The 13,098-nt window shown below is 35.7% G+C and overlaps 1 protein-coding gene across 1 annotated transcript; it reads right to left on the bottom strand.

The window, feature by feature from the left end:
* Positions 1–7,010: 7,010 nt before the first annotated feature.
* MS3_00001251 (uncharacterized protein) lies at positions 7,011–11,120 on the bottom strand. The gene is made up of 2 exons (XM_051208728.1): positions 10,912–11,120; positions 7,011–10,859 (listed from the first exon to the last, which is right to left on the bottom strand). The coding sequence occupies exon 2, from the start codon at positions 8,474–8,476 to the stop codon at positions 8,138–8,140; it is 339 nt and encodes a 112-aa protein (XP_051072291.1). The 5' UTR covers positions 8,477–10,859; positions 10,912–11,120; the 3' UTR covers positions 7,011–8,137.
* Positions 11,121–13,098: the final 1,978 nt, after the last annotated feature.

A 13,098-nucleotide genomic window follows, 5' to 3' on the forward strand; every position in this document is an offset into this window, starting at 1 on the left:
CCAGGACGCGCGTTTCTTCCTATTCGGGGCTCGTCAACTGGATGTACTTGCATCTCAGAGTTGATGTTCACTCTGAGACTCGAACCCAGTACCATTCACTTCAAACGCCATCGCGTTATCCACTCAGCTACTGAGTCCGGATAGCCACTTGCTTGTGCAATAGGGTGAATTTAAATTCATTTGATATCATATGGCTTGTATCTTCCCATTGAGGTTTAAGAGTGAACAACTCTGAGATGCAGGTACATCCAGCTGACGAGTCCCAAATAGGATGAAACGCGCGTCATGGATTCCATTGCCAGCCACTATCCATCTTAATAATTGTGTTAAAAATAAATAGCTTGTAATGAAATGGAAAAAAAAAGATATACCTAGAAGCGATTTAAACTGTAAACAGATACCCCATTACACCTATGAAACCCATAATATTCATTTGTTTTCATTTATTGTTATATTTTTATTCGATCAAACTTAAGTTTTGATAAATACAACTTTTCAAGATTTTGAGAGATAATAGTCACTAATTATTTTTTGCTTTATAAGTGTTAACAAATGGTAAATACATATACCTTGTCTAATTTTCTATGCTGCTACTCTGTATATAGGCTATCACATATGGTAAATATATTGCTAGAAGGTAGTAACACTCCATTTATTGACATCACTTGAAGATAACAAGCACTTTCAATGTAACTTATTTGAATAAATTGATAAATATCAAAACCATTACAGATTTTCTCCTCTATTTAAACTTTTTTTAAAAATTTATTTGCCCATGAGGAATTTTTCACACATTCTATCAAAAGCAAGAAAGAAAGAAAGAAAAAACTGATTTATTTTGTTCCTATGGATTGATCACAGGAATTGTTACTTTGATGAAGTGGTATTTTATTTTCTGTATGTTAATTAAAAATATGAATCTGCTGATAATATTGATTATTTCAAACAAGCACTACACATTGCGATAACATTATTCATGTACATTGAACAAAACAACTTGTTATATTATTATTATTATTATTATTATTATTATTATTATTACTACTACTACTACTACTACTACTACTACTACTACTACTACGACTACTACGACTACTACTGATATCTTAGCATTATTATCATTCTATCTAAACAGTTATTATTTTTACCTGAATATGATAGTGAGATAGACCGGTACAATGCTAATAAATTCTGGGGAAAAAAATAAACGAAATAATCAATAAATCTCAGTATGATACAATAGATTGAAGAATGATTTACATTGGTAAAATTAAAATGAGAAAAATTTATCATTCCATTATAGAATAATCTTCTGCTGTTTTTGGTTGTTGTTGTTGTTATTAAAATAATGTTCTGAGTTATTGAGGTCATCTATTCATCAATTAAGATATTGTAAATTATGATTTATCCGTATTTAATTGTACATAAATGGGGTTAATCAAATATGACTCACAAATTGTAACCAATTTTACCTATAATGAACATTTAGTTGTTTTTTTTTTAAAAAAAGGTAGAATTAAGATTTTGAAACAAATAGTTAGTTATCAGTATTGGCATAAGTAACAATTGATGTTTAAAATTACCATTTATATGATACAAGGGATAAATCAAAAGTATATACTGAAGAAAATAACTTTTCCGTCTGTTAAATTAATGGAATGAGATAATATTAATTGTTGAAATCATGAGTCAATTGAAGTTAGACCACCATGGAGAACCTGGAAGCACTGGATGGCCGTTTCAACCAGGCCTGTTGTGAGATATCAGCTCACTGAAGACAATGGTGTACGGTGGCGCAATTTCGTAGATCGGTTGAAGTTAGACATCTACACCGCTAGATGCCAGCTCAGTGGTCTAATGGTTAAGCGCTCGCGCGAGAGACTGATAGGTCCTGGGTTCGAATCTCGTGGTGGACGGGATTGTGGATGCTCACTGTTGAGGAGTCCAACACTAGAACGAAACGGCCATCCAGTACTTGAAGGTTTTCCATGGTGTTCTAGCTTCAGTTGACTCATGATTTCAACTGTTCAAATGTCTAAAATCTCCACAAAACCCCTTCTGATAATAGTATTAACTGACAGAAGAAATATTGTATTTACACGTGATTATTGAATTTGAAAGGAAATCTAAAAGTGATAGATTTGTAATGGATGGTCTTCACCAATATCAAAATCATATTATCATATTTATTCTTGTCTATTAGTAATTTCACTTCATAATAAAGATTACGTTTGCTTGGTTACATTAAATTAAACTGATATCCAGCTTCATCTATCTATTTATTGATGGTAGTGTAAAACATTGAACTACTACAGTAACATGTCTCGAAACAAAACAATAACTACTGTTGCTTAATGGAAAATAAATATGTAATCTAAATCAGTTTACGCTTGTTGAATGACTGGAGTGTATGTTATTACTGAATGTGATTTTGATTGAGGGTATAGAACTTCTTACAATGTCTTGTGTTATTTTATATGACATCAGGTATAAAATTAATGTAACTCTTGCATATAAACTTTTTAAGGACGTTTTGATCAAATTCTGTTACAAATGAAGCGACAGTATCGTTACCTGATAATTTTTCAAATCTTGTCCATTTCTAAGGTAGTTTCATAAAAACTATCGACCAGAAAATATGAAGTTTTGTTTCTTAAATCAATGCAAAATATAGACAGCATTTTCAAGTAAGTTACATCATCTATAGTCACTAGTTATCAATGAAAGGGGAAAGGGGAATTTATTGAAATAATAATATTCATTTAGAAGTAGATTTACAGAATTCACTATAATATTTTTTATGAAAATTAATTCTAAGGTAAGATCATAGCTGGTAAAGATTACAGAACCTAAGCCATTTATTTTAAATTTGACCTTACACTCCATGATCTGGCCATAATTGCGCTACGCTTTGCTAAACGTTGTACTCCCCAAGTATATACTAACCTAAATGAAAATCAATAAGAAAGACGATAGTTATTGTCGGGAGCAGTAATATTTTTGACCATAAACAGGGGTTGGAGAGTACGCGAAATCTAGACTCTCTACTGATTACTTAGGAGGAGCCGATCACGTGAGCAGTATTGAGAAACACGACTGGTGCTTGATCATGAGGATTCATATAATTAAGTCTTTTAAAACGAGAAATGTCAGAAACAATATGGAATACCAATAGGAATTATTTTATCATTACAACCTAATTATTTCAAAAGTACATTAATTGATTGAGATCACGAATCGATGAATGTAAGACTACGATTAAAACCTGGAAAACTAAACAAAGCTAAACACTTCTTATATTTTCATTCGGTGAATAATTTTAACATAAAGTGATGATGTAGATGATGAAATATTTTGGACTGTCAATTATACCTAAAGTTATGATATTGTATTTTTCTATGAATAACAGGGATTATTCTAAAAGCAATCGCTTACACACGTGAACCAGTGTGCGTAATTTTAAATGGAACTGTAGCCTATCATGTAAGGCGAAATGGAAACAAAGAATGTAGATATACGATATATCATTCAGCGTACGTGGATGGAAGATAACTGCATTTCTGAAAGTTTGAGAATATTGAATCATCAACTATTCTTGATGAAAATTATTTTGATTAGTAAAAATAACGGAAATCTTCAACACAGAAATATCTGCTTACAATCTGAGCAGCAATATTTTGATAATATATACAACGCATCAGATTGATTATCAGACTGTATTGCTCTATGGGCTAGCAGTGATGTTTGTAAATATTTCAACTTCACGCATAAGACGATTTGAATTCAGATCCATATCCTTCCCTTAAAACCTGTTCTATTCGTGGCTCTTCATGTTGAAAAGTAAGATTCGTTAGACGGTAGGTAAGTTCAAACTGATGAAACCACTAAAATCGATCATAGTTAATATTCAGTAAATATAAAAGTCCTACTATCTATGAAGTTGACAGAAATTCACTTATGTCAACTATCAAACTACATCCTTATCTAAAGCAGTGTTGACATAGGGCACCATTCCATCAAAGTGTAACAAATTCATCTTTCACTATTCAGCATAAGTACTGTAACAAGCGTATATGCTTATTTTTCTGTTCAGTCTGTGAGTGAGCGCTGCATATAACCGTACAGTTTTCATTTAGGCCTTCATTTCAAGCTCAAACTTTTTTGCTTTCTACTGACAAGTTGTGGTGTGCTATAATGGCGTGGTCATTTATAAATACGGCTTTCAATTACTGAAACTAAATCAACATCCAAAATTAAGCTCTGACATGCAGACTCGTATACTAAATCAACATAAAAATATTCGAAAATGCTTTTTTATTGAACACTGAAAAAAAGATAAGTATGTCAAATCTGAAATAATATTCGTGAATTTTTCAATAAAAGTCTGAAGTGCACTTGAAACTTCACACTGCTACACTCTAGTTTTGTTTACAAGAATGTTTTGATTTCACGTCTGCGTTTTTGGACATTGTTGATGATTCTTCTTACTATTAGATGAAAGTGCATTACATGAGCTTACTTAGTTATCGACTTATCATTTTGCTCACTCTACAGTTTATAGGATTTTCCTGCATGTACTGTTCTTCCCACGCATCTAAATTCCAATCTATTTTCAAGATAGATGCAAAACGAACAAAAGATAAAGACTATTAGTGATTGTATTTTTCATACTCATATCGAGTAAATAATAAGTACAGCGGGACTAAAATATATAAACGAACCAATCAGATATACGATAACAAGTCTTGAATTTTGGCGCAAAGTTCATTCATACACTTGACTAAATAGCGTTTCGGTATTATAGCTGATGTCAGTTTGCGATGAAAACCCAAATCAAATTGTGGTGTTTGAACGAACTAATGATACTTTCGTACTTGTTGATTACTCGATTTCGAATTCCAAATACAATACATTCGTTTGTGTTTGTGTCTTACTTCTTAATTCAATTGCGTTAATTCTGAGATTCCTAGTTCATACGATAATTCAAATACGCGTGAATATTATACAAATCCCTAACCATCAACTGTAAATCATAATTATAATTCATTACATTGGTTTATAACCCTCATTTACTACTAGTTAGCAGGTAGACATTCTCAAGGTCACTATGGCTTCGCTCAAAGTTCGTCCATAAATTATAGTCTCACCACAATCACTTTGTCCACTATTCCTCGTCTGATCTACATTGAAAACCAGAAAAGTCCAAGTGTGTTTAATGTAACAGAGTGGCTGCTCCGAAAAAAACCTACAAAATGCTTTATATGAGAGTATTAGTTTCTTTGAATATTTTCCCATGTTTTGCATACATTAAACTTTCATATTCCCCAGTCTTCGTCGACTAAATCACCACTATTTAGTTTTGATTGAAGTTTGCTCTTACTATTTCTTTCGTTATTTTGTGATCTCGGAGCGCTGATAACCAAGGTTATGATTGGACTTGTGGAGATAAGTCTGACAAGCTTATTTTGTAAATAGTTTTTAATATTATTGGTATTTATTTTGTCAATTTCTCACTACATGTACATTTATCATTAAATGATTGTACCTGTTGTTTTAGTAAATGACCTTGAACACTCCGTTGTGATTCTAACATAGCGTGACATACCGTGGCTGGCTAACAAATACACTGCTTCTCTCACATTCCTCGTTCTATTTTCATTCGAGATTGAGTTAACTGAGATCTAAAACAAATATTATTTACATTCATAGACTGTGAGAGCGAATACACCATACCTTACTTTGGATTACACCACTGGGAAGTTCATTGATACGTTTGGAATTACCAAGCATCTATAATTGTGGACTTATTGTACCAGATTAAAGCCGAACACTCATCATTTTGGGTGAACTTAAGTAAAGTCCCATTTTTATTGTATTTGTAACATTTAACTGATATATATTAATATTACTATTGCTTTTTATTAACTTTGTTGATACTTTTTGCGTTTATATATCGTCTGGTCCACCAAAATTATTTGGTAAGCCTCGTGTTTATCCTAACTGTTATATTGTTTATCATTTCATACAATTTACTGGTTTATTTTTCTCGTAATGTCCTCTGACACTAAACTCATTGATATGGATTCGCCTCCAGTAACAACTTTTGTCTCATTGTCGAACTCTACCGAAAATAGTTTTAGTTCAGTTAATACTATCTCAGAATTCAGACTCCCAACTTATGGAGCTAATAACCCAAGAGTCTGGTTTGCACAAATTGAAGCTTTCTTCATGGCTAGAGGCATAAGATCTCAGGCGACAAAGTATGCATATGTAGTCGGCACACTTCCTATTGAGATTGCCGCTAAAGTCGGGGATTTAATCGATCACGTGCCAGAATCTGAACCATATGATAAGATAAAGGCAGCAGTAATTCAACGTACATCGGTCTCAGATGAGAAAAGGCTACAACAATTGCTAACGTCTTGTGACTTGGGAGATAAAAGACCCTCTCAACTTCTCCGCCACATGAAGCAACTCGCCGGTCCTTACAAGCTAGACAAAGCCCTCCTAAAGCAAATGTGGTTTCAAAGATTACCACACAGTGTTAGACAAATTCTCAGTGTCTGAGGGAAATCCGTCGTCCTTGATGACTTAGCCGACATGGCGGATAAAATGATGGAAGTATACCACGACAATCACTGTGTGAACTCACTGCAACCACCTGGACCAGCAGATATTAGCTGTTTAGCCTCCTTTCAAAAGCAGTTAACGCAATTAACGAGCCAGCTGGCGTCACTGCAATCGACCATAGCAACCATCCAAGCTAGACAATCTAGATCCCCCTCCAAACGAAGATCTTTTTCCAGACAACGATCTCGGTCACCGAAGCGAACATCTGAAGTTTGTTGGTACCACCAAAAATACGGCACCAAAGCACGGCGTTGCACACGACCGTGCACATTTTCTGCGGCTGACACAGAGAATCAGGGAAACGGCCCGGCCAGACAGTGATGGCGGCGTCTGTTACTGGCCAACAAGTTAGCCGCCTTTTTCACATCAGGGATCGCATTTCTGGCTCGGATTTTTTAGTCGATACAGGAGCAGAGATTAGCATTATCCCACTTCACCTCTCCCGAAGACAAGAAACAACAAACACTAAGCTGTCTCTCATTGCGGCTAACGAATCAATTATCGAAACTTACGGAGAGCAATCTCTTATATTAGACCCTGGACTCCGAAGACAATTCACATGGGTTTTCATAGTTGCCCAAGTCAAACAACCCATCCTCGGAGCTGATTTCCTCGGTGCCTACAATTTGTTAGTAGATATGACCAAGAAGAGATTAATCGACGCAAATACACGTTTACAGGTAGATGGTACACCTTCCAACGACTATGAAATCCATGGTGTACGGATAATGAAACCTGCGAACAACGTTTTCAACGACATTCTGTCAGAATACGAATGCATCACGAAATCAGATTATCAAGAGGAATGTAATCCACATCAGGTGCAACACCACATCATTACCACCGGTCCACCTATTAGCGCCAGGGCGAGGAGACTACCGCCAAGCAAGTTGCAAGTAGCTAAAAGAGAATTCGAACATATGATGCAACTTCGTATTATTAAACCATCCAACAGTCCTCGGGCCTCGCCGCTGCATATGGTTCTCAAGAAAGATCAAGACTGGCGCCCATGTGGAGATTATCGCCGATTGAATAACCAGACTATCTCAGACAGGTATCCAATCCCTCATCTGCATGTTTTTTCTTTAAATCTACGTGGAAAACAGATCTTTTCAAAGTTAGATCTAGTCCGAGCATACCATCAAATACCGATGGGACCTGAGGATATCGAGAAAACAGCCGTAATCACACCTTTTGGCTTGTTTGAATTCTTGAGGATGCCTTTCGGACTAAAAAACGCCGCTCAAACCTTTCAGAGATTTATGGACGAAGTAACTAGAGGTCTGGATTTCGTATTTGTCTATATCGACGATGTTTTAATCGCTAGTTCTTCCACTGAAGAACATGTTCAGCACTTACACACGCTTTTTGAACGTCTCAAAAGTTATGGTGTTGTAATCAACCCTTCGAAGTGTATATTTGGCGCCTCATCTCTGGAATTCCTGGGATACCACACTGATTCCCAAGGAATTAAACCGCTTGAAGAGAAAGTCAGAGCCATCACCAGCTACCCAGAACCAACCTCAGTAAAATCACTGCGTTGTTTTCTTGGAACATGCAATTTTCGTCGACGATTTCTACCAAATTGCGCCGATGTACTACAGCCGTTGACAGATTTACTGAAAAACGATAAATCAGGTACCAAGGAAGAAAAGAACCAAATATTCAAGTTACCTTCCGATGCCAAAGTAGCATTTGAAAAAGCTAAATCCATGATTGCTAATGCTACCATGCTCCAACACCTAAATACTGACCCCACAACACTGTTGATCCTGTGCACGGATGCTTCACAAAAAGCCGTAGGGGCAGTATTACAACAGCGAGTAAACAACACGATTACCCCCATTGCCTTTTTCTCCAAGAGATTATCGCCAGCATAAGAACGTTATAGTACTTTTGGACGCGAACTCTTAGCTATGTATTTAGCAGTAAAACATTTCAACTTTTTGCTACAGAGTCGTGATTTCATCATTATGACAGATCACAAACCCCTTTACCATTCTTTTAGCACATCGTATGACAAACACTCTCCACGAGAAGCAAGACAACTTGATTATATCTCCCAATTTACCACAGACATCAGGTTTATCAAAGGTCACACGAACATTGTTGCAGATGCACTATCTAGGAGGGATATCAATACGATGGTACTCAATCATGACATCAGCCTTGAAACCTTGGGTAAATTACAAGCAGACGATGCAGAATTGAAAGTCTGCAAAGAAAAGTCTAGCTTAGATCTCAAACCTGTACCAATTCCTCTTTCAGATGCATTTATCATGTGCGACACTTCAACAGGCAACAATCGTCCGTTTGTCCCACACGCTTGCCGACGAAAAGTATTTCAGCACTTGCACTGTCTTTCACATCCAGGCATCAGAGCAATAACAAAGCTCATTACCGAACGTTTTGTGTGGCCTAAAATCAACTCGGATGTTAAACGTTGGACACGTAGCTGTCTCCAGTGCCAACGCAGTAAGACGCAAAAACACACCTACAGTCCAATTGGGAAGTTCCCTATCCCTGACAAACGCTTCCAGCACGTGCATTTAGATTTAGTTGGGCCTCTGCCACCATCAAACTCTTTCACATATATCCTCACCGCAATAGATAGGTTCACAAGATGGGCCATAGCCTGCCCTATAAAAGACACTTCGGCAGAAACAGTCGCTTCAGTCTTCCTCGACCGCTGGATATCTAACTATGGAGTACCATCAATAATCATAACAGATCGTGGTCCCCAATTTCAATCTGTCCTTTTTCAGGAGTTCACTAAACTTCTAGGGGTCAAACATATTAAAACCACAGCTTACCACCCAGCAGCTAATGGCATGGTTGAAAGATTCCATCGCCAATTAAAAAGCTCACTGATGGCGCAAGCTGACTCATCAAAGTGGAGCGATGCCTTACCGCTTGTACTCCTCGGTATTCGTTCAACCATAAAGGAAGACATTGGATGTACAGCCGCCGAGTTAGTCTATGGTACAACTCTAACGTTACTTGGTCAACTAGTCAACTATGAACTTTCAACGCACGGGGATTCTACTCACTTCGCAAGTCGCCTATTACAAATGATGCAGAACATCAGAGCAATACCACCTCGAGAATACAACGACCGAGTTCATCTCGATAAACATTTAGAAACGTGCAAATTTGATTTTGTTCCAGTAGACGCGGTAAAAAAGCCACTGACACCACCATATGAAAGCCCTTATAAAGTAATAAAACGCACTCACAAATATTTCATTATCAACAAAAATGGTAACCATGAGACAATTTCCATAGACCGAATAAAACCAGCTTTCTACGAAGTCCCTCAAGACAAAGAAGACAATACTGCGAACAAACAATCACTCCCATCTATTGCTAAGAAACAAGAGGAAGAGGAAAAACTTAGCACTACACCCTCTTGTTTAACACGTTCTGGGAGACTTATAAAATAACCAAAGCGTTATGTACATTTTGCCGTATAAAAAAACAACTGAAACAATCAAAGTAAACAATTATCGAGGACCTACACTATCAGTCTCATCTAAAAAAATTTTTTTCTTTTCACAGTGTTCATAATTAATCACATTGTTCCACAATTATTCGTTTTCTCACATTTTTTTTCAAAAAAAATTTGTTACAATAATAAGCGGGCAAACTATCTAATTATTTATTCATTATACACAAAAATAAACAGTTCAATTTTGTTTGTGTGTGTGGGTCATTAACAGTTTTACACATTATTATCATTGTTAGCCGAACAAGACATTAAATGACAGTATTTTCATTTTTTGTGTGTGTTCGTTATGATATGCTACATCACTGCTATTCTCAAACGATAACACACTGCATCTTATTAAAGTATATGTCATATCCATCTTCACAATCTTTGTTGGTTATAACTGTAAATAATATTTTTGTAAATACATATATATCATATTCATACTTTTTTTTGTTATTATAACCAGTGGTACCTCCGGACACTCTGGTAGGAGCTATGTGGAGATAGGTCTGACAAGCTTATTTTGTAAATAGTTTTTAATATTATTGGTATTTATTTTGTCAATTTCTCACTACATGTACATTTATCATTAAATGATTGTACCTGTTGTTTTAGTAAATGACCTTGAACACTCCGTTGTGATTCTAACATAGCGTGACATACCGTGGCTGGCTAACAAATACACTGCTTCTCTCACATTCCTCGTTCTATTTTCATTCGAGATTGAGTTAACTGAGATCTAAAACAAATATTATTTACATTCATAGACTGTGAGAGCGAATACACCATACCTTACTTTGGATTACACCACTGGGAAGTTCATTGATACGTTTGGAATTACCAAGCATCTATAATTGTGGACTTATTGTACCAGATTAAAGCCGAACACTCATCATTTTGGGTGAACTTAAGTAAAGTCCCATTTTTATTGTATTTGTAACATTTAACTGATATATATTAATATTACTATTGCTTTTTATTAACTTTGTTGATACTTTTTGCGTTTATATATCGTCCGGTCCACCACAAACTAAAGGTTAAAGAGAAAAAACATTGACCACTGTCGCTTTTTGGTTTTCTGCCAGCAACATTTATCAGTTTTTCTGATCCTTGTAGACGTAAATTTGATCCCATTTTGATGGAAATATTCTTGCCGACTATCAAGCGCTAAACAAATGTATTTGTTAGCCACTTTCCTTTGTACAGGAAGCTACTTTACATCAATGAAACTTTTGCAATATACTGGGTTGAATGCATTGTCGGGACATTTTGCAATTTCTATATATTCTCTCGATAAAATAATAGTATGGAACAAACCACGCATTGAATATGTTTTTTGATGTTATCAGTGGATGTGGATGACTTGAAGGAGCTTCAGACACTACACAGAAGAACATAGTAGCTTGTTATATTTCAGTAAATCTTCATTTCGTCAGGTCTTTTTGTACGTTCAGAAAAAATACTAGAATTTTTGCCGGTAAAACCTTTGCTTTAATTCTGACTTGACTGTTGGTTCATTCGTGACCAACAAATTACGCGTTATGTAGTCAAGGAATTTACTAGTTAGTATACTAAATAAGAAGTAAGAACTTTGTCCACACTAAAGTTAAACGCTGAAGTAGAAAATACTCCTTTTCCATTCAACGAACAACCAGGTGTAGAGTTTATGTTTTTTTGCTATCTATGAAAGCAAAACAATACATAGAACTTGCAAGAGTTCACGTTAATGCTTTAAAACTAGTCAAAGATTTCCACTATATTTATCTAGTTTCATTATAGCACATTCATTTTAGTGAAACTTTGACAAAGTCATTTTGTGCCCTGTTTAATCTGTTTACGTTTCGTGCATTAATGGGAGATTATCGTTCCAGGAATAATACCACATCTTTGAATACATAATTTACTAATATTTCTCTCTTCACCGTTAAATATACTTAGATTTCTATCTGGAGGCATCGGTGATTCACTGCAACTAGATATAGAAGCCGATTAAGCGAAAACTTCTGTCCCGTGCAGAACCATTTGTATCATCCGAATGTTTCTAACAATTTCGTACAAACACCTGGTTTTTCTATATGTTTGCGACCTAAAGTTTTTATTGCATTTTTGATTTTAAGTGTGCGAAACATGAGCCCGGTTCTTGAAGATGGAATGCAGTGCAGCGATTATGACACTTGGTATTCAAAAATGTATATTTATATTATGTCTACACATAGATAATATTCTACGTCATTCTCACATTGAATTTAGGATTGATTTACGTAGTGGACATCATGTAGTGAAGTATGAATCAGTTCATCACAAACAATGACTATCAAATTAATGTTTTGAAATTATTATCTCATGAAAATGACAATCAAGTTTTAGAAACATCTGGGGGGGGCATTACTTGGAATGGGACGCTCACAACAGTTGATATCTTTGTCCAGAGAAAGTAGCAGAATTAAAGTGAGTGCCTATTGGTCTTCCCCGCTGTGCACATTTGGGAACAATATTGTGGTGTTGGGGGTGATTAAGCTTACCTCTAAAAATACTTATAAGCCTCGTTAAACGAATACTTGAATAATTCATCAGTCGACTGTCGGAGATTAAAGTGCAGCGAAGAAAACGTTAGAGATAGGGAAATGTACTACTAAATAGACAATAAGCTCATAGCTAGTGATCAACGTCTGTCATGCGTATATTCTATGGTTCTCATTTGTGTTAACAAATACAATAGAGGCTGCTAAAGGATTGTGCAACCTGAAGTTTATGTTGATAAATTATTCATTTTCACTGTAGCCAATACTGAAACAATGATTACTATGTTATCCGTGCACTAATTCATAGGCGAAGTCCTTATCTAGAAAATGACCGAAGCAAATTTGGCTAAAGTGTACGATAGAACTCAAGGCATAGTGACCAAACGGTACGTTCTACTGTCTGTTTCTTAGTCAAGAATACACTGAACTCATTACTCAAATTAGCATACGCTTGAC

Source organism: Schistosoma haematobium, chromosome ZW (genome assembly GCF_000699445.3).
Source record: "Schistosoma haematobium chromosome ZW, whole genome shotgun sequence".
NCBI classification, from domain to species: Eukaryota; Metazoa; Platyhelminthes; class Trematoda; order Strigeidida; family Schistosomatidae; genus Schistosoma; species Schistosoma haematobium.

Excerpts from the sequence above, each read along its gene's own strand:
- MS3_00001251 (XM_051208728.1), bottom strand. The coding sequence starts at position 8,476 with ATGGGGGTAATCGTGTTGTTTACTCGCTGTTGTAATACTGCCCCTACG.